The sequence below is a fragment of the Muscardinus avellanarius genome (genome assembly GCF_963383645.1).
Source record: "Muscardinus avellanarius genome assembly, chromosome: 2".
Lineage (NCBI taxonomy): Eukaryota > Metazoa > Chordata > Mammalia > Rodentia > Gliridae > Muscardinus > Muscardinus avellanarius.
The window spans coordinates 135,587,432-135,610,301 of NC_137787.1; the positions used below are offsets into that span (position 1 = coordinate 135,587,432).

The 22,870-nt window shown below is 35.0% G+C and overlaps 1 protein-coding gene across 6 annotated transcripts in view; it reads right to left on the minus strand.

The window, feature by feature from the left end:
• Positions 1-22,004, minus strand: part of TRPC4 (transient receptor potential cation channel subfamily C member 4) — a gene marked incomplete at both ends in the record, with an annotated part of 155,934 nt that extends 133,930 nt beyond the window's left edge. For all 6 annotated transcript variants that reach the window (XM_080719988.1, XM_080719987.1, XM_080719986.1 and 3 more), the window contains one exon: positions 21,627-22,004. In XM_080719988.1, the coding sequence (XP_080576114.1) occupies positions 21,627-22,004 (378 nt within the window). The remainder of the gene's footprint in view (positions 1-21,626) is intronic.
• Between the last annotated feature and the right edge of the window lie 866 nt (positions 22,005-22,870).

Consider the following 22,870-nt stretch of genomic DNA (forward strand, 5'->3'; position numbering starts at 1 on the left):
ACTGGCTCTATTACTTGGGCCTGTAGTGATACATCATGATGGAAGAATGTGGTGGAGGCCCATTCACTTCATGGCCAAGAACCAAAAAGGAAGGATGGAAAGACGAGAGTCCAACGACACCACCAATGGCTTAGGGCTTCCAACCAGTCCCCGCATCTTAAAGGTCCCACCATCTTCCAAGAGTACCCTCAACACACAGGCCTTCAGTGTCTAGACCCAAATCATAGCAATGAGTGAGAAAGACTTGTGTGCAAGTGAGAGGCCACAGTGATGAACTCATATTTCAGTAAAACAAGTGGCATCACAAGGGATGAGGGCCTGAGGAAAGGTTAAAATACAGATACTAGATAGAGCAAGGAAAGGAAGTGTGACCTTGGAAGGAGTATAGTTAATGATACTGATTGTGGGTGGGCCATAGACTGTGTTGCCCAAGGAGGATGGAATTAATAATAGTATTTGCAAAAAGGAAGTAGATTAAGAGAAGTGAGAAATATTCAAGGATTATCTATGTACATAACCAGAGAATGTGGTCAGGAGAGACCAGAGAATTCAGGTCATTCTGAAACTAAACATATTGAATCAATGAACGTATGTAGAATTAGAATACTATGATGGAAAAGAAAGAATAAACATGATATGAAGGAACAAATGAGGAATACACTCAGTGGTATGATGGCCTGCAAAATGTATTCAGATTTCAGTTAGAAATGAAGGGGTTTTCAATTAATTTTCATAGATGTTCTCTTAAAACTCTTGGACAATGTTCTGTTAGATATACCCTGAAAAAAATTTATATTACTGTGATGAAAATGGTCTCTTTTATAAGTATATATTATGTACATTTGTTTGGGTTAACATCTATTTATATAAAATTATATAAGTTGCTTATGCTAATTTTTATCATTTGTAGGCCAAATTTGATTATTGTCTAAATTATATTTTAATTTCTATTTAGATATCCTGTAATGTGATTTTCATAAACATTCTTATTTGATAATATATCTGTGATTTTGTTTCATTTTCATGTAGAAAAATTATTTTAATATACTTTTATATCTTTCTGTCTTTTATCTCTTATTTTTACATATTAATTCAAACCAGGGCCTCCAATAAATTATTGCATAGGAAAGAAGTCTTATGTTATTACTGATTTAACATGAGTGTTTTTAATATTTCACTATTCAAAATTATATAAACTGTGGAGTTTTTGTGAGATTCTCTTAATCAAGTTAAGGAAAATATCTATTCTGTTCTACTCTTATTTTGCTAGGGCTTGATATTTTACTCTATAAAGGATAAATATAAATTTTATCAAACACTTTTGCTTTTCAATTTTTTCATCTACTAATAACCATGGTTTTCTTTCTTCTTTACTTGACAAGGTTGTGAATTACAACAGATTTTCTAAGAGTTTCCTAAACATTTTTGAACTTATATTTTTAGGTTAGAAGAACAAAGATTTTTCTTTTTCATATTTTCTTTTTCCTTGTTTTTATGCTGAAATTAAACTAGCTCATAAAATTTAAAAATATAGGGATGATTAGGACTTATCTATTCTTTAAATCATGATATCTTAAGTATATTAATCTTTAATGCCTATCATATTCACTTAAAATAGTTTCCAGGTTTTAATTTCCTTGTGTAGTTTTATTATAAAAAGTGTTAATATTACTTTCATCCTTATAATCAAATATATTGAGTTTTTATTTCTCTCAATATTTCTTTTAGTAAGCCAGGCTCTAATTTGTTAAAACAGGGCAATGACATATGAGAACAAATGCCAGCTTTAATAGCTTGCCCATAGGATTTATATAGCCTGGATATCTGCTTTATAAATCCTATAGAGGAACAAATAAGGCAACCTAACTGGGGGAATGAAGAGGGGGAAGAGGGAAACTCTCTAAAGCACATGATGTACTTAAAAAATTAGATCAAAGTCAATCACTAAATCAAGCATGGGTAGGAGGGATGGGGAGGGAATGGAGGATTGGGTAAGGGCTAATTGAGTGATGTGTGCATGTATGTCTCTATAAGTCTTCTGTCCCATTAAGATGTATGACTACAATGCACCGATAAAAAAATTCTATCCATGTGCAAATTCCTAGCCCTTACAATACATAATGTTCACATTACATTTTAAATTGATTACAATGTTATCTCTTTAGTCCATGTGGAATTAAATTGCTAGATATAAATTTATCCCATAAAGATTCAGTTTTTAGACATCATTGTGATGGTTGCATATATTTTTACTAAAGCATATTTTATGGTGTATCATATATCCTCCAATTTGAATGGATGAAATACTGCATAAAAAGAATAATTTTTTTCTTTGCTTTTGCTTTCACTAAATATTGTTAAACTGGTTTTTCAAAAATATTTATTTCTCATATAAATAAGCAAATTGATGTTATATTAAATATAGAACATTGCAGACTTTATTGTGCTTTGATGATTTATCAATCAATGCTAAAAAGACATATTTTAATCAGTTTTATCATATTGTTGATAAACTTTTTCTCCCATGTATATATGTATGTATGTATGTATGTATGTATTTATAATGCTGGGGATTGAACCCAGGGACATTCTACTTCTAAGCTACAAACCCGGCCCTATTTTATTTTTATTTTAAAACAGGGTCTCACTAGGTTGATGAAAGTCTCACTACGTGGCTGAAACTGTCTTAAAACCTGAAGTCCTCCTGGCTCAGCCTCCCAAGTACTAGAATTACAAGTTTGTGCCACCACTTCTGGCTATGATTTTATTTTAAATACATAAAGGACATACACTTTAAGTTATTACAGAGGTAGTTTACTTTAAAATAAAAAAAAATCTTTCAGAGGCCAAGAATCACACCAAAATTAAGCTTTAATTTTATTTTTATAGTTTTCTTCATTTTGTTTGTATAGTATTCTGTTCATGAATTAATATAGATTTACACTAATAAATTAAAGTTGATACAACTTTATTTAACGTTGTATCAGGTCCTCATATTTGTGGTTCCATTCAAAGCTCCCTGAGTAAACATGCCAATTTATGTTACATTTCAATGAAAATCACCAAACTTCTCTGTAATTCTCAAATGGCCTGAGACTTTTGGGACTGTGGGAAATATAGCACTGGATTGTCCTCTTACCCTACATGAGGCACAAGTAGCAGGAAGTTAGAAACAAATGACATGAATTTTCATAGTCACTGATTGAAGAACACTCCAAACCTAAAAGTGCAGAGAACAAGGCCTCACTGATTGACTATGGCAATATGGTATAGCATGCTCTTACTAATTCTTAAACTTCTTACAAGAAACCTATCCTGACCATGGAAAAATTCACTCTCGGACCTTTAATGAGCCACAGCACCTGTTTAAAGAGAGAAGATAACAAAAACTTTCATATAGACACTTTTGGGCAGTGAGAGACACAACAGGAATACTTGATGATGTGCCCTTATGACAACTTGTGCTGGTCTGGAATGCCAGGATGGAGCAGAATGGTTCGTGAATGAGGAGCAGCAAGGTGGGCAAGGAGCATGTGTCTGGTAGGAAGACTGGTTAGTAGAGATCAACTAATGATGGATGTGTGGTTGGATTCAGTACTTTAAAAGGAATCTGGATGACAAAGCTGAGGAGGCAGGTGGATTTGGTGGATACAGTAGTATCTGCCTGGCTGCAAGCACATCGTCCACTTGTTTCTTTTAAAGATAACAGCAGTGCCTTTCTACTCATAGAATCAAGCGACTTTAGTATATTTAAATGCTTAGACCAAATTGAGTGATTTACAAATTTAAAAGGGAGAAATAAGAATTGCTATTACAATATTAAAAATGGATATACAAAAATTACTGCCATTGTGGTTTTAATTTTTCTATTAAGATTGGAAAATAAAATGTAAAAGTATTAGATAGCATTTTAGATTTGATTTATGAAAACTAAAAGAAATAGACTGTTAAAAATACAAAAGAAAAATAAATGGACTGAGTGAGTGTAATACTCTTAATTTTCATGTCTTTTGTGTTGACTACTAGGATAGAATAATTAAAGATTTCCAAAGAAACAACTCTAACTTTATGCCTAATTTCCCCTATAGTTCATGATTTCCTTCTTACTCATTGGCTTTTGTTGTGGTTATGTGCACAAGCGTTATCATACTTGAGCAATGTTGACTTTTTTCTGTTATGAAAGCTATTATTCAGACAGTTGTGGTGGTACATGTTTGAAATTTCAGTGCTTAAGAGACTGAGACAGGAGGATCAAGAACAGCCTCAGAATCTAGTGATACCCTGTTTCAAAACAAATAATAAAAACGGTCTGAGAGTTTACCTTAGAGGTAGTCTACCCTTGAGTAGTTCAATCCCCAATATCACATGGGGGGGAAAGAGCTAACTAACTATATATATATATATGCTAAATATGTACAAATATATGTTATTGCCAAAAGATAAAAAAAAATGTTAAAAGTAAAAAAGGGTGGGAAAGCAAAATATATGTGTACACACACACACACACACACACACACACACTGAATTGGGAATAGGTTTTAGCATATATATTAGAGTAAATATGGAAAATTGAGAGTGTGCTTTATACCTGTATTAAGAAATACAGCTTTTGTGGGAACATTGTAATCTCTCTGAGAGGACCACACCTCTACATGGCGCTTTGACTTTGGTGATGTGCAATGAACCTCAGATTGCTGTAATACTCCAGCTGTAATTCTACATAGCATTGAAGTAGAGGCCAAATTGCAAAAGAAATATATTCTCAAAAAATATTTTAATAAAGATGTCTCCATCCTGAAATTTATTAAAATAAGAATTGTTACCTTACCTAAATCTCATAAGATTTCTGATGCTAAGAGGATGAATTCTTTCAATCTGCCACATTTATGCACCTATCTACCCATCTCAGATATTGTCACTTAGTATCTCAGATGTATACACATTGAAGTAGCCAGTGGAAGAAAATAGAAAAGACTTAAGATATGATTTTGAGTATAATTGATGCCTACTGAAAAGATTGGAACAGATATTTATATGCTTGTGAAAAAACTGAAATTATGATATCATTACAGGACAATAGACCAGGAGATGTCAAAAGATCCAAATTCAACATCAACAGTGACTATACTTATATACTAGCAATCACAGAAGAAAACAAACTATAAAATTCCCCCTTTAAGAAGAATTAACCAAGGACATGGGAATAGTGATAGTATCTATCACTGTTACATGCTGTGGTGACTGGTTAGCATCACAGGAAAAGTGACACTACAAAAATTTAGTCCTAGTCAGGCGTGATGATGCATGTCTGTGGCCTAAAATCCCAACACTTGGGAAGCTGAGACAGGAAGATTTCAGGTTTGAAGTCAGCCTTAGCAATTTAGTAAGACCCATTTCCAAATACAAAACAGGATGAGGGGGTAGCTCAGTTATGGAATGCCCCTGGATTCAACCTTCAGCACACACACAAAAAGAAAACCAAAACTGTAGATATAAAACTTAAATAAATTGTTTTTCAAAAGTTCTTCCCTGAGATTATACTAAAATAATTGAAATAATGCTTGGAAAAATTATAGGACCAGACAGTGCAAATCAAATTATAAAAGGCCCATGGAAAGTCAAATCATTGTGCTGAAGAAGTTTTTAGGGAGATAAAAATGATAAATGGGCACCATAACTCCTGCTTAAGAAAAAATAGCTTTACTCCATCCAGAAGCAAAGAAAATAGCATAGGGTTTATTTATTTTATATTGAGAAATACATATGCATAGGGAAATAAGAGTAGTTCCCTTGTGCTTTGAGGTCCTTTAGGAGTACTCAAATGATTGGATTAAAGAATGAAATATATTTTCATTTTATGAGTTCATGTAGCACCCAGTTAAAGGACTGCCTAAGCTTTATTTTTAAGTGAAAATACACACAGAGAGAAACTAACACAAAAGCTTCAAAATACTAGGGGAAATCAAATAGGTTATAAACAGAAAAATGACCTAACCCTCATTTTTAACTTTTTAAGCCAGATTTGTAATAAGTGGGATATATTAGCATTGTTCACCCTAAAACATTAGTGTTTGTGGTTTCACTATCTTATCAGATTTCAAGAATATAGGTGAGCATGACTCATAAATTTTGGTTGTGGGATTTTTAGGGTAACATTTGATATGAATTAGGTGACTTATAAAAGATGCAATGTTATTAGTAAATAAATCAAGTAGAAATGGACAAATTACATGGAAACGTGTGAATTTTATGGTGCTGTTAACTAAACCTCTGCTGATACTGCAGAGTTAAAAAATTGTAATCAACTTAAACAGAAATAATATAAGGTACATGGCTATTACTTTTAAGTTCATGACAATTGTTCAAAACTAATGCATATATTTTTAAAACCTCTGTTATTCACCAGGTGGCAGTCTTTTCCTTAAGTACAGCCAAAACAAACTTGATCTGCTTTATCTCCTCTAGAAAGAGACAGAGTGGCAGAAAATTACTTAAAACTCTTTTCTTCCTCAGGGCTCCTTTTCCGCCCTCCTCACCTCCCACCTCCAATCCCCTTCCACTATTGTACTTGTATTCTTCTTCATTTATCTACAGTCTCTTTTGTTTCCTATTTTCTTTTAATATTCCACATATAAGAGAACACATATAACTCTTGCTGGGAGTGGTTGATCTACTTGAACATAATATTCTCTAGCTTTATCTATTTTCCTGCAGATGACCTAATTTTGTTCTTCTTTATGACTAAAAAGTAAAATTTCATTATAGTTTTTTTTGTTTTGTTTTCATGTGGAACATATTAAAATGGCATACATTCAGACTGTGCTTGGTGCCCTCTCACGCCCCCACTCCCCCCCCCAAAATGAGTGTTCCCCTCCCAAAATGGTTCCAGATTAACCATGCTATATTCATACTTTTACACGTATTTGGATGTAGCTCCTATTAATCAACCTCAGCTTTCTTCCTCTCCTATCGTTCCATTCTAGCTTTGCAGAGGTTTCCCCTCATTATCTGGAGTCCCTCTGGTATTCCTAATACTCCCTAGTTTAGACATATTAGAGAGAACATATGACCCTTCTCTTTCGATGCTTGGCTGATCTCACTTAACATAATGTTCTTCAGGTCTTTACATCTTCTTGTGAATGACATGATTCCATTGTGTGTATTTGCCACAATTTTGTAATCCACTCATCTGTTGATTGAGACCTAGGTTGGTTCCATATTTTGGCTATTATAAGTTGTGCTGCAATGAACATAGGGTACCTCTCACCATGCACAGGAATCAACTAGAGATAGATCAAAGACTTAGAAATTAGACCAGAGTCTGTGAAATTATTAGAGGAGGGCATAGGGCCAACACTCCAACTTACAGGGACAGGCAGTAACTTTCTCAACACGTCTTCCAAAGCACAGAAAAGTAAAGAAAGAATTAACAAGTGGGATGGCATCAAACTAAAAAAGTTTCTTCTCATCAAAGGAAACCATCAAGAACCTAAAAAGAAAGCCTACAGAATGGGAGAAGATCTTTACCAGCCACCACTCTGATAAAGGGCTAATATCCAGAATATAAAAAGAGCTCAAAAGACTCTATACTAGCAAAACAAATAACCCAACTAAGAAAGGGGTAAATGAACTGAATAGACGCTTCACAAAAGAAGAGATACAAATGGCCAATAGATACATGAAAAGATGTTCAACATCACTAGCCATCCAGGAGATGTAAATCAAAACTACACTAAGATTCAATCTAACTCCAATCAGAGTGGCAAGCATAAAGAAATCAAATAACAAATGCTGGTGAGGATGTGGGGAAAGAAGAACTCTTTTACACTGTTGGTGGGAGTGCAAACTAGTTCAGCTGCTATAGAGATCATTGTGGAGATTCCTTAGAAAACTGGGAAGAGATCCACCATATGATCTGGCTATACCATTCCTGGTTATTTGTCCAAAGGAGTTGAAATAAGAGAACTACAGCAACATATGCATACCTATGTTCATAGCAGCACAATTCCTAATGGCCAAAATATATGCCACATTTTCATCTTTCATTCATCCATCTGTTGATGGACACCTAGGTTGATTCCATACATGTATGATGAGGAAGAAGGAGGGAACAGGATAGGATATTAAAGAAATCACAATAATTTATGGATGCCTGTATGTTTATATCAACTTCAATCTCTCTGTGATGTATAATTACAATGCAACAATAAAAGTATAAAACATAAGAGACAGCTTGACTTAGGTGAACAGAAACCATGAATTTTTCCTGACAGCACTGGATTTCAGTGCTGTATTTTCTAAAAATGTAGCCCCTAAAATATTCCTAAGAGAAACTATTTTCTATGAGACCATGTATGATCATTTTCTTCTATCCTAATTTTGCTTCTCCTCTTTATGAAAACAATCGTATTAAAAGATTTAGATCACTTTTATTTAATTTCCCTCCTCATCTTAATCTTTTAAGCCTGGCTTATTTCCTTTTTTCTGACTTGTAGGCAACTCTGGGTCATGGTCAGGATTCCTGCATCCATCCAACCTCTAAATCCCTAATTCCCATTCAGATCTTTAGGAAACCTGTCTTCAGAGGTTCAGTCACCAGAATTCTACAAGTTTACTTTCTGTCTTCTGTATCATCAATCATAATACCTTAGAAGCATCTCAGAGAGGTGATGTTTAGACATAAACTAAATTAACATACTTGGTTCCAAAATTAATGATCATGATAACAGGATAAATAACACTAAATCAAATGTGGACTAAACACATTACATGAAGAATTTAAAATCTTAGTTCATTATTATTGTGAAAAACAAATTTTATCATTATCTGTTTCAATTCACTAATTACACTGGGCCACCCAAATAATGTGTCAGGGTTGGGAATTGAACTCATCTTTCTCAACCACAAATCCAATCTCTTTTCCATGATGAATTCCTTATAATAAAAACACAAATCTCAAATTATTTATGTACATTTATAGTTTTTCCTTGCTCCACAAAACATTTGATACGAAAGCAGTAAGTGTGACAAATGTTATTATTTGATGATAGACAAGAACTAAATTTTAGACGCGGCTTGAGGATATTCTTGGTAATCTTTGTTGAATTATTTTAATGTTTCTAAGGTTCATCTTCCTCCTACCTGTAAAAGGTGGTGGTTCCAGGAATCAACCTATATATGAAGGCACCATCAAAATGATCCTTAAATCTCTCTGACTCAAGGTTAGATACTGACTCGATACTTTTTGTTTGATAAAATCAGGGATCCTGGCTTAGCTTAAGAACTTTATGGTGCAATAAAAAGAAAATTCATCTCAAACATGTGCTTTGAGAACACATGATTTCATGCATACATCTATAAGAGAGGAATTAAATTTAATCTGAGAAAAAACAAATGAAATAATTTAGCTGGGTGTGATGGCACACACCTGTAATCCCAGCACTTGAGAGGCCAAGACAGGAGGATGACAGGTTCAAGGCCAACCGCAATAACTTAGGAATTTCTTATTTCAAAATAAAATGTAAAATAGGGCTGAAAGTACAGTTCAAAGGTATACCTTCCCTGGGTTCTATCCCTAGTACCATTTTGAAAAAATAGAATAGCTTGATACAAACTTTCCTAAGCCTTTTAATTTAAAGTTGGGCCAGAAGAATAAAAAACTTCTCCGATAACAAAAACATAATTAATATGCTTTTACACTTTAGGATAATGTATGTAATAATAAAAGTATAAATTAGTAACATTTAATGGATACTTAAATTATCAAATAAAATATTTAAATTTTAAGGATTTTATTGATAAGTAGAGCTAATCATTGAATAGTTTATATTCATTCCATTCAGGGAGAAGACTGCAGCAGAAAATTCATTTGGTATGTCAGTGTAGTATACTGTCTCCCCAACCACTGAAGAGATTTAAACATACTTTTATCATCTTCACAAAAATACCATTGTAGTGGTTGCTATCTTCTTTTATTAATGTTGAATTTCTTTAGTTTCTGTATCTTGCAGAACTTAATAAAGCTATTTCTTAGGAATTAGGTACAATTCCCCTACTCCCACAAAATATAAATGTAAATATAAAAAATCAATATTGTGTAAAAAACAGAATGAAGGTGCACTTTAAATATAATTTATTGATTTCGAAGCTGCAAAGGGCTGTTAGATTAGATATTTCAAGGTCAAGAATGTTTTTGTAATTATATTTGAATAACTTCTGAAATGTCCTCCAAAGGCCTATGTGTTTAAGGCTTGGTCTTCAGCCTGTGGTGTTTCTGGGAGGTGGTGAACCCTGTAGGAGGTATGGTCTAGTGGGAGGAATTCAATCACTGGGGTGTGCCCTTACATTAGGTATTGAGGCTCCAACCCCTTTCTATCTCTTTTTCCATGGGCTACCCTGAGGTGAACAGTTTCCTCTGCCATGCTCTTTCGCCATGATGTGCTGCCCAGCCACAAACTCAAAAGCCATGGAGCCAGCTGACCATGGGCAAAACCTCTGAAACTGGAGAAAAAAAAAACCTGTTCTATTCATAAGTTTTTATCTCAGGCATTTTGTTACAGTGACTGAAAGCTCACTAATATGGTCGTAATAGCCAAATGAATTTTTAAAACTAGAGAATAAATGAATAAATACACGATTCCTTCATTGAAACGTTGTTCTCCATTAGTGTTTCATAATCTGTCTCATATATAAATGGTGAAAACATTTCTTTATCTGCAAAACAGCCTTTTACAGCACAGGAGTCAGGTTCTGTCTCTGCAGAGTCTCAGCCATGAGGTTTCCGTTCAGAAGGAAGCTTCTGCCAGAGTCCTTCAGTCTGTTATGTCAGTCCCCACCATAGACCACACTGACATATGCATTGCTTGATGTTAATCTCCCACAGTCTTGTTCATGTATTCTTGTCACCTCCCTCTTCCCAGCAATTTCTCAATGTGCCATAGTGTCTACCTTATTACTGCCAATCTCTCTCTACAGCTGTCTAGAAGGAATGAAGGAAATTGGATAACTGGTGTTGTTAAATCATTAGTGTTAATGTACTTAAGATTTGCAGAAGGCTGTGGCAGAAGAAATTTCAGTACACTTGTACAGCAGAGGGGATGGATGGACCTTTCTGTGCTGCTCAAGGACCAGGTTTGATTTTTAGGTTGTGCCATGTTCTGAAGGACTGAGACTCGGTAGCATCTAGACTGGAGCTGAAAGGCAGAATGACAGTTTAAATATAGATGGTCCTCTGTGTCCATGGATTCAATTGTGGACAGTAGTAAGTGAGTGGGTGTGTGTGTTTCTGGTGACTGAACCTAGAAACATTCTGCTTACGAGATATACCCCTAGCTCTATTTTATACTTTATTTTGAAATAGAATCTTACAAAGTTGCTGAGAACTGCTCTTAAGTTGCTGAGGCTGGCTCAAAACCTACAATCCTTGTGTCTCAGGCTCCAAAAGACTGAGATTAAAAAAGTATTACACCATGCCCAGTGAACTGGAAATATCTGGAGGAGGGGGGCAGGGGAATTGTAACTATTTTGGTCATGCTATTTTTTCCTTGTTATTATTCCCCCAACAATGCAGTTTACTAAACTATTTACATACCATTTGCATTGTATTAAGTTTTGTTTTAGCTTTCTGTTGCTGTAGGGAGTGCCTGGGACAACCAATTATAAAGAGAAAAGGCTGAAATCTCCAAGTCAAACAAATCTGTATACTTTCCTTCAGAGACTAGGAAGGAATACTGGGATAAAGTTGGCCACTTTACAGCCAATCAGCCTACTGGCCATCACCTCCTATAAAGAGGAGGCTAAGCTATCATTTGATAATTTTTCAGTTGTCCTTTTATCTCACCTTCTCATTCACCCACTCCTTCCGGGTGAATTTGAGCACTCTCTCTGAAGGCCATATTCTATAAATCAGCTCTCACCTGTCAAAAGCGCACAATTTGGAATTATTGTTAAATGTTTCTAATAAATGATCTGAACAATCATGACTTGGAACACTGACATATCTAGAAGTTAATTGATTATAAAGTGCATTTACAAAACATAATTTGTAGCCAGGAGTGGTGGCACATGCCTGAAATCCCAGTACTTGGGAAACTGAGACAGTAGTGTCACAGGTTTGAGACCAGCCTCAGCAACCTAGTGAAACCTTGTTTCAAAATGAAAAATAAAAAAGGTCTGGGGATATAGCTCAGAGATAGGATGTCATGGGTTCAGTCTTAAAATAAATAATTTGTGGTTTTGTGACAATGAAAATATGAAAATAAAATGAGAACACTTTTTTAAAAACCCGGTTCTTGAAAAGAACATTTAAAATTCTCCTAAATCCTCATTTGCTTGTACAATACAACTCTACTCATCTTTCCTCTGATCAGAGTATAAGTAAATACAGGAGGCTGAAAGGAAAGGGGATGTTGAAAACACAAGACATTCTAATCATAGCATGTATATGTATGATTCCCACTTATACTGACACTATTTGTATTAATTTAATAACAATTATTAAATTACCCATTATTATCCCTAAATGACCAAGTTTTCAGAGTATTATACTTAGTGGAGAAATTCAATTAATATATTGCTCACTTAAACTTAATGTTATTATTTGTAGATTTAATCATAACATTTAAAATATTTATCCACAACTTCGCTTTTTTCTTTTCTTTTTCTTTTTGTGAAACTGGGGATTGAACCTAGGGGCATTCTACCTCTGAGATACACTCCCATCCCTATTTTTATTCTTTATTTTGAAACAGGTCTCACTAAGTTGGGGAAAGCCTCAGTAAGTTGCTGAGGCTGGTTGAGAATCTGCCATCCTCCTGTCTCAGACTCCCAAGTACTCGTATTACAAGCATGCACCACCATGCCTGGTTCTAATTATAACATTTTTAATGGCTTAGAGGGATCTAACAAAAATGACCACTAAAAGACTTTGGTAAAAAATTTGAAATATTAATTGAATTTACTTATTTTAACAAGAACTCATTCTTCATACTAGCACTAAAACTTCACAGTGCTTTTGCTTTAAGTAATATGGACATAAATCTATAATCTAATCAAATAAAATATACATATAAAGTATTTAGGGTATAAGAATATCAAAACTTTCAAATGACACCAAGATAGGGAGACATATTTTCTTTTCTCTTTTAGCATTCTTTGTGTTAAATATTAAATTTTCATAACACCCTACTGGGTAAGAACTGTAATTCTCGTCTTATGAGAAAGTCAAGACTCAAATGAGTGAGTCATTTGCCTGAGTTATAAGACAGATGTTATATTCAAATGTTTCTAAGTTCTCTTCACCTACATGACTCAGTTTCTCTGTATGAAAACAGAAAACCCTGTCTCTAATACTGTGAAACAAATATTAAAGCACCAGAAGTGTGTGTTTTATTGCTGAAAGCTGTTTTAGTTTGGTTTGTTTTTAATACAGTTTTTCAGAAGGGACAGAATTCCCTTCACTCTTGTTGATTTCACATCTATTTACTGTCTTTTTAATTTTTATTTATTTAATTTTACTGTTGTAGTAAGAATGTTAGGTTGAGAGAAAAGAGCAAGAAAACATTTCAGAAAGATTACTATAATTTTCTGATTTTCAACAGGACTAAGGACACTAAATGGTTTGTTATTTTATGAGTCAGAATAACCTATTAGCTTAAAATACCTTATCACATTAGTAGTGTAGCACAGTACATCTTTTAAAAATTCTTTCATTTAAGAAAGAAATATTTAGATCTCTCAGGACTGCTATTTGCCACCTGACTAAACATAGTCTACACACTATGTTGTACCAGCTTAGAAAACTCCCTGCTGGGGAATAATAAGACACATTTTATCTTTTTGTCTTTTATAGTGCTTGCTTGTTTTTATTTTTATTTATTTACTTTTTGGTGGTACTGGGGGTGGAACCCAGGGGCTTTCCTGCCTCTGGTCTATACTCCCAGACCTATTTTACACTCTATTTGGAAACAGGGTCTCACTAAGTTGCTGAGAGCCTCACTCAGTAGCTGAGGCTGGCTTTGAACCTGTGTGATCCTCCTGTCTCAGCCTCCCAAGCACTGGGATTACAAGTGTGCACCACCAGGCCCAGCTAAAGTGCTTGTTTATATGGACTGCTTTATAAAGGTCATATTTTGAGATAATTTTCATCTTTTTAATGTTAATGGTGGATTAAGAAATAGTATAATTGTGTAATTATTCTATTGATAACTTGTATCAGACTGTAAAACACAACTACAATTTCTCTAGCCATATTTCTAAATGAGATAAGTATTTGGGGATGAATATTTTCTTACATTACTATAATTTTTTCTCTCTCTACATCTACTATCAACATCCAAGATTGGACACAAGGCTCATTGTAACAAAAAACAAAACAAAACAAAACAAAAACAATATAAAGGAGAAAACTCAATGAAGTTAACCATGAAGTAAAGTTTAAATGTTTTCATTATATAGGGGTCTTTAGAACCTTAAAAACTAGAACTTACAGGGTAATTCTATCTTTATATAAATATGATTTACTAATCTTTATATAAAAGTCATAAGACTGTAGAAGGCAAATTACATGCTCCAATGCCCAGTGAGGAAAACTCATTGAATGAAAAGTATAAAGTGAACTTTTTCAGTGTCCAATTCTTAAAGCCAAAGTAAGTGGAGTCAATGTGAAAAATTTAGATTTGTTTAAAAATATAGTTTTATGCCTATTAACCAGAGATATTTATTAGCATCATACCAACTGAACAATATCCTATATTTTAGTTAATCAGATATATTTTTGGTTGGATATATACTTGTATTGACATGTAAGTGCCAGTCTTCTATTTTATATTCTAATTTTATGATTTTATAATATGCAGTATTTCTAAGCCTACACTGTATTAGAAAATATGCTGAAACTATAAAAAATGCCCGAATATGCAGTAAAATAGAAAAAAAATAAGATTAAACTGGATTAAATTCTTCATAGCTCTTCCCAAACTGGTTTCCAAAAATTATTGTATTTTTCAAATGAACACAAAAGTCCTGTACTCTAAAGAATAAACTTTTGGTGCTTGACTTCATCTTTTCTGCACATTTTATTTTGTTAGTATACATGTATGCCACTACACTCTAAGAAGCAGATAGGATTATGACTGTGATCCTGAAGAACAGTCATGAAAACCAGGGCTTAGAGAGATCCAGAGATTCCTCCAGTTAGCAAGATGTGAAGAAGGTCAGAAGCCATGGTTTTTATCACTTCATTCTTTGCTCTTTTCTGGCACTCTTAAGAAACTCTCATTCCTGAATTTATTGGCATGGAAAGGAGTGTAAGGAGCCACAATTAACATGTATTGAGCAACTCAATTCTAAATGGCACGCCAATATGTGGGATAGAGATCATGTATGTATAACTCTAGACTCTTTCAATTGTGTCAAACTGCTGTTCTAAATTAGGATAGTTAAAGATTTAAATGGTGGCTTCCATTCAGAGTGGTGCTGTGTCTAGGGCCAGGCCAGCATGGTGGTTCTCTCTAGGGACTCAGGAGTTCCAGTTTTGATCCCTCCTCCCTTTGTGAACTGGAAAATGTCACTCAAGCCTTTTTATGCTTTCATTTCTTCATCTATTAGTGGGGATAACAATACCACATACTTCATTAGTTAATCTTCACATTAAATTAGATGATATAAATTAAAGTCTTTACCACACAACTATTCTCTAAGTGATAGACTTAGTGAATGTTGTCTAATATTATTGTGGTTTTCATCATCATCATCATCATCATCATCATCATCATCATCATATCATCATCATCATCATCATCATATCATCATCATCATCATCATCATCATCATCATCATCATCATCATGAGTAGAGTATGATTGGCTGCTCACTATGAGTGTATAGATCCTTTTAATATCAAATCCCAGGCACCAATAATTTTCCTTTCCTTACTAGCTTTTGTGAGATAAAGTTATTGGGTTAAATTATCTTCAAGATACCACCCAATTAAAAAATTCTCTCCTCTTTATTAGAATTTTAAAATAAAAATGTCTTTAATTGAAATGCCCCAGGAACTTAAGTGTTGAAGTAAAAAATTATATCTAGCAAGTCTTTTACCCAAGGCTGGGGGAGATACAATGGTAATGAAAGGATTACTGAAATTGGGAAGCTATCATGTATTTCATAATACTTAATAGTAAGTCTTTAAGTGAATTGATTAAAATTACCTGAAAACCAGAGTACCATAGTATAGTTGAACACACCTAGCATTAAATAGGCAGATATAGGTATTCTATGTCTTTCAACATCCTCTAAGTCACTGTTTCTCAAAATGTAGATTACAGACAGGAAGCATCAGCATTGCCTGAGAAGTTATTAGAAATAGAAATTCCAGGACAAAATCTCAAACTTGCCCTGACACTGTGGATGGGGTTCAGTATGCTGTGTTCTAACAGGCCTGCCTAGTGATTTCAAGGACACTGAAGTTTGAAAACCACTCGTGTAAACAGAGAATGAAAAAGTGAGCTCTACTTCTATCAATTACCCAGTCAGCACTGGAAATCGACTCTGGCCTTAGAAGACATCTCAGAGAAAGGTCTGCTAGAAATAATTAAAAGTCAAGTAACCAATCAATTGACTAAAGAAGAGGCTAAGAAGTCATTCTCAGTTGCTTCCTCTATAGAAATAAGGTACTAAAAAGATTTAAGAAGAGTTCAGTGAAATCAGCCAAGAATACCAGTGGAATAATTCTAGCAATATATTTTTCTTTTTTGTTGCTTCTTTTAGATTGCTCCATAAGAATTTCTATTTAAACTTTAGTTTATATATTTTATATATTTTAAAAAGCAATATATTTTTCTAAGTAAGAATACAGAATGCTCCATATTTCTGCTTCTTATAAAGAACTATAGGTTCTCTGTGCTGTATATGTATAAAATCAAGTATCATTTTATTCAAAAATTTTACAGTTAAAATGAAAAACAAAATACACCCCTAGGACTCAATACCCTGGTTTATGAAAGGCTACATTAAACATAGAAAGAGGTATGTAATGATCCATGCTCCTCTCTCTATCTGACCAAACAAATCTTTTGAAAAAGAGTTTGTCTTCAAAAGCTACCCTGGGAAAATCATTTGATATACCAAACATCTCAAATGTTAAATGATGCTTAAGAGAAGGAAGAGATGACCAATGTCAGAACTACAGGAAGACAAGTGACTTAATTTGCTATTGTGTCCTCACTGTCATCTCTGTACCAAGCCCGGGCTTCTTTGTTGTTGGTGTGTGTGTGTGTGTGTGTGTGTGTGTGTGTGTGTGTGTGTGTGTATGGTACTGGGGACAGAAATCAGGGGCATTGTACCTCTGAGCTGTCCCCAGCTCTTTTGTTTGGAAAAAGGGTCTCTCTAGGTTGCCAAGTGTCTTGCTAGGTGGCTGAATCTGTCCAAGAATCTGTAATCCTCCTCTCTCAGCCTTCCAAGGACTGGGATTACAGGCCTGCACTACCGCACCTGGCTCCTTAATTCCAACATTTCTAATGAATTCCTTGATATCAATGTCAGTAAGCCCAAAACTCAATATATACCATCTGCTCCTAAAAACCTTTCCTAATAGTGTCAATCTCAATTACTATTGTTGATTTTTCTATTATGTAAACCTTTCACTTTTTTCCTCAAGCCCCTCTCCATCTCTCTCATGCCTAGTACTCAGCAACACCACATACATATCAAATCTGGTCAACTTCATAATTATTTGATAATTTTTTTCATCTTTCAAGCTGTGACCATTTTAAATCATATTCTCATGTCTTTTTTCCCATCCCTCTTTATAACTTGACCTTAGGACTTTACAGAACAGGTATGGTGTCTGCTCAGCACCCAGCACAAGGCCAACAGAGCAGGCACACACAACTTGTTTTCTGTTGAAAATTCTTCAGGAGTTCACAAATTCATCTGCAGTGTCACCACTCTCTTGATTTGAAGATGTCATTGAATACTGCATTGTTTTCCCAGAGAATGAAATCTATGACCAACTTGTGAAATGTATTTGAGAAGATATTTTAAGTTCACACTTATATTTCAGTATATTTTCCAATTATTCCAAATACTCAAATTTGTATGATTTTTATATTAGCTCCTCCTTTTTTAATTCATAAATTATATTTATTTTATCCAGTTGCCACATTACATTTGACTTCAATGCCCTCAACAAACTTAATGACAATGTCTTCCTGTCTTCCAGAGTTTTTGAAGATGGATACCCATGAATCTGAAAATCAGATGAATTGTAATAATGCCCAAAATAGTTTTAAAGCTTGCAAGAATTATCTAAAAATTACACATTATGAGAGAAAAAAATCCTGTCCAGAACATATCTCCTATCTACAACACATTGACTTAAAGAACATGTCATTCCAAAAAATGTTGGCCTCTCTTAAGACATACAGTAGCTAAGAAAATCACAGAAACACAAGCTCTAACAGGGGTTCAGCCATCTGAGCCCATGTGTGCTATCACGTGGATACTTCAAGTTGCTAAAACCTCACTTCATTGCACAGTACAAGATACCAGGAACTCAAAGGTAGATTGTAATCACTCTTTCAAACTTACAGAGTTCAAACAAAAAGATACAATTTTTGTTTATTCTTGGTGCCTTCACTGAAAAGGAATTTGAGAATGTACAAATAGAAAAGGGATTCTTGGCTAGGAAACTGATGCAAAAGAAATCTTCCAGAAACACATGGCCTGGAATATTTCAGAGTCATGACAGATTGCAAACCTTTACTGCCTTTAGTAATCAAGGTCCAGATCAAGTACCTCTAAGGAGCCAGGACCTACTTGTGAGCCTTGGGCTTAGCTCAGAAGTTGAACATCTTCCAACAAACACTCTCATAATAGCAGATATCTTTTCCAGACACCAAATTACTTTGGTCAGCACAAATGGCATTTTCTAAAGAGCCAATAGTCTCTAGAAAACAGAACTAAGAAGGTTATTTTGTAATCACATAAAAGACAAACTTCTTGGAAATTTTTATTCTATAGATTTATTTCCTACAGTCTGAAAGGATCTATATTCTTCTCAACCTGTCTTCTGGTGGCCCATTTTGAACAAGGCTGTGAAACATAATACAGTCCTATTTATAATTTGTGCAGGTAGGAGAGGGGTATGATTATGGAAGGAATTTAAAAATCACAGGGCGGCTCAGAAAGCACCTTAGCTTACACAGATAAAAGCAGACTCATTCTCATTTTCTTCTAGCTCTGTACCTCCTGAGTGCTCAGACACTGGGACACAGCATGTGATATGTCTTCAGGTATTGCTATCACTTGTCTACTCCAATACAACTTTGTTAAAGTTTGGAGAAGTTGATGAGAGAAGCAGGTTTTCCTACCAGTCAAGTTTAATGGATATGATAAGAAGGTAATCCACAAAGAAGTTTACATGAACAAAACACAGGCAAAGCAACAGGCAGAAATCTTCTTCTTCTTTTTATTTTATTTTATTTTTTTGGTTCATGTAAGGGGAAGGGATTGAACAATGGAAATGAGACGCAAGCTTCCTTTCATCCCAATAACGACAAGGTTTCTGATAAAAAGTCCTTCAGGGAGACAAAGATAAGAAGGCAGCCACAGAAGAGCTGGCTTTAAAAGAATGTCACACCTCCTAATAGCCTATCATTTGCAGAGGCAAAAAGCTGCCTATTATCAACAAGGGCAGAAATTGCTAAGGCTGTAATAACACATATTATTTTTATAAAATTTTACTTTAAAGGATAGATTTTGAGTCACTGCAGTATCTGCAGTGTCTTTACAAGCAGTCCCTTAATTTGATGCAGGGAAGTGAAGAGTTCTTGTGGAAGCAAAAAAGATAAAATTGACAATTCACGCACAGGGCAAGGACAAATGAAAGGTTCTAGACAGACAAAAATACACTGGTTATTCATCCCTATCTATGGTTTCTCCATTTCTTTGGTGGTTAAAACAAGAACCAAAACAAACAAACAAATGAAAAATTAGGAAGATAAAAAGAAAAATATATATTTTATATTCTATTCATAATTGCATACCATTTCAGTTCATTTTATTTCTTTTTCTTTTGTGGTACTAGGGATTGAATCAGGGGCATTCTACCTCTACACTATAACTCAAACCCATTTATTTATTTACTTATTTATTTATTTATTATTTATTTATTTATTATTTTGAAATAGAGGCTTGCTAAGTTTCTGAGGTTCTTGCTATTTGCTAAGTTGCTGAGGTTGACCTGGAACTTGCCATCCTTCTGCTTCAGCCTCCCACCTAATGAGATTTCAGGCATGTGCAACCACTCCTGGCTCTTTTTTTTTTTTTTTTCCTTAACAATAAACTAAAGCTACAGTGTTGTCATTGGTAAATTTGAGAAAATTCTACAATTCCCGTTCAGTTGTTACCTAGTAGTCATTTTTGTTTCCTTTAAGTTTCAGTTTAAAAGACTCTACCAAAACCAGGCATAGTGGCAGGAGTTTGTAATCCCAGCATTTGGGAGGCTGAGACAGGAGGAACATGGTTCAAGAACAACTTCAGCTGCTTAGGGAGGCCCTTTGCAACTCACTGAGACCCTCTTTCAGATTGCAAAACTCTAGGAAATATACACAATGGAATTCTACTCAGCCATAAAGAAGAACAAAATAATATCATTTTCAAGAAGATGGAAAGTCCTGGAGAGCATTATGTTAAGTGAGATCAGCCAAGCACAGAAGAAGGTACATATGTTCCCTCTAATATGCCCAAACTAGGGAACGTAGAGGATACCAGTGGTACTCCAGGTAATGGAGGGGAAATACCAGCAAAGCTTGAATGGAAAGATAGGGTAGGAGGAAGGCTGAACTTGATTAATGAGGGCCTACATCCGAACATGTGTAAAATTATGGATATGGTATGGTTACCCTGGACAATCATTGGTGGGAAGGGGGAAGGGAAACAGGTGCGGAGGGGAGAGGGCACCAAGTATAGTCTAAATGTATACCATTTATGTTCAATAAAAAAAGAAAAATAATAATAAATTTTAAAGGGCTGGAGGAGTAGCCTGGAGGTGGAAAAAAAAAAGAATAAAAAATAGGGATGCGGTGTAGCTCGGAGATAAAATGCCCTTGGATTCCATCCCTAGTACTGCAAAAAAAAAAAAAAAAAAAAAAAAGACTCTACTGAGATTGTGTTAAAGTACAATGTCCAAATTGGATGGTATAACTCACTTTTGCAATAAGATGCAGAAGCCCAGAAGATGCAAGCAGGTTCAATAGGAAAATAATGAAAGGAGTCATGGTTTGGTTGTGTAGAATGTCAGGAAATGAAAGACCGAAGGGGGCGAAAAAGATCCCACGCATACACGTTCAGCCACAAACACAACACTGCACGTTACACTGAGATGTTTGCAGTGTATGAGAAGCCCACCCACCTGCTTTGTTTGCCTTCACTTCTAATGATTACTTCTGATTTTCTAGGGCAGGAAGTAAAAGGCATCGGTAGGAAGGGTATACTTGACAGTAGTAGTTTTCTGTTCTAATAGTTCTGATTTGCATGCTTATCATCCTTAGAATTTCAGGGAATGTGAACATCTAAAGGCATTTTCTGCAAGCAAAATAAATGAAAAACTGTACTTTTTCATGTTACCTGTTTTTCTCCACTTGGCTTTTTGTGGTTCAGCAACAGCTCGACAGCTCCAACAACCTCTTTTCTGATAGCATGTAAAAGAGCATCCCCGACATAGACATTGAAGCTTAGAAGTAGTTCAATGAGCTCCAGGTTCTCATTCTCAATCGCAATGAGGAGAGCCGTTCTTCCCAGAGGGTCTATGCAGTTAATATTAATTTTAAAGTAAATTTCGGCTTCCTCTAAAGATTTCTTGACACTTGCATAGTCTCCCTTTTCCACTGCGTTCAGGTAGGCTTTTTCTGAAGGTGAGAGTTCGGATTCTGCTCGGACTATCCTCAGAGGAATGCGATCTCTGTAGGGGGCATTCACATTTCTTTTGTAATAGAACTGAGCCATGTTTCATGCCATGCTATTTCTTTATCTCTGAAAGTACACACAAAAACACAAGAGTTGGGTGTTAGTATGCTTCATAAAATACTACACTTCTTTCCCAACTCACCATAATATGATGACAATAATTCTGTTATTATTAAATAATGAATTAAGTTTTTCCCCCTAAACAATGAAAATAGCTGAACATGGTGGTACATACCAGTAATCACAGTATTTGGGAAGCTGAGATAGGAAGATTTACAAGTTCAAAGCCAGCTTCAGCCACTTAGCTAAGCTATCAGGAACCCAGCGAGACCCTGCTTCCAAAGAAAAAGTAAAATAGGCATGGCTGAGAGGGAGAATGACTGTGGATTCAATCTCTAACATGTGAGAGCACACACACACACACACACACACACACACACACACACACACACCTTAATTATTTACTCAGTTAACTGAAAACACAAGTTACCAAGTCCTAATTTAAGAAGAATAAAGGGAGGCATTTGACAAATATATATATTGGTGGTACTGGGGTTCCTGGAAGCCCTTCTACCTCCAGGCTACACTCCCAGACCTATTTTTTATATATATATTTTTATTTTAAAACAGGGTCTCTTAAGCCAGCACGGCTGGCTTCGAACCTGCGCGATCCTCCTGTCCTCGCCTCCCAAGAGCGGGGATTACAAGCGTGAGCCACCACGCCCAGCGGCAAATCATTTTTAAATTTACTCTACAAATGGCATTTGGCAGATACCTTAAAAGAAAATTTCGAAAACTATAAACGTTTTCATAAATATATAGATATTTTGGCAAAATATGTTAAAATTTAGAAGTCCTACCTTTGAGGCTCACAACTCAGGTCAGGAGCATTCATATGTCTCAGG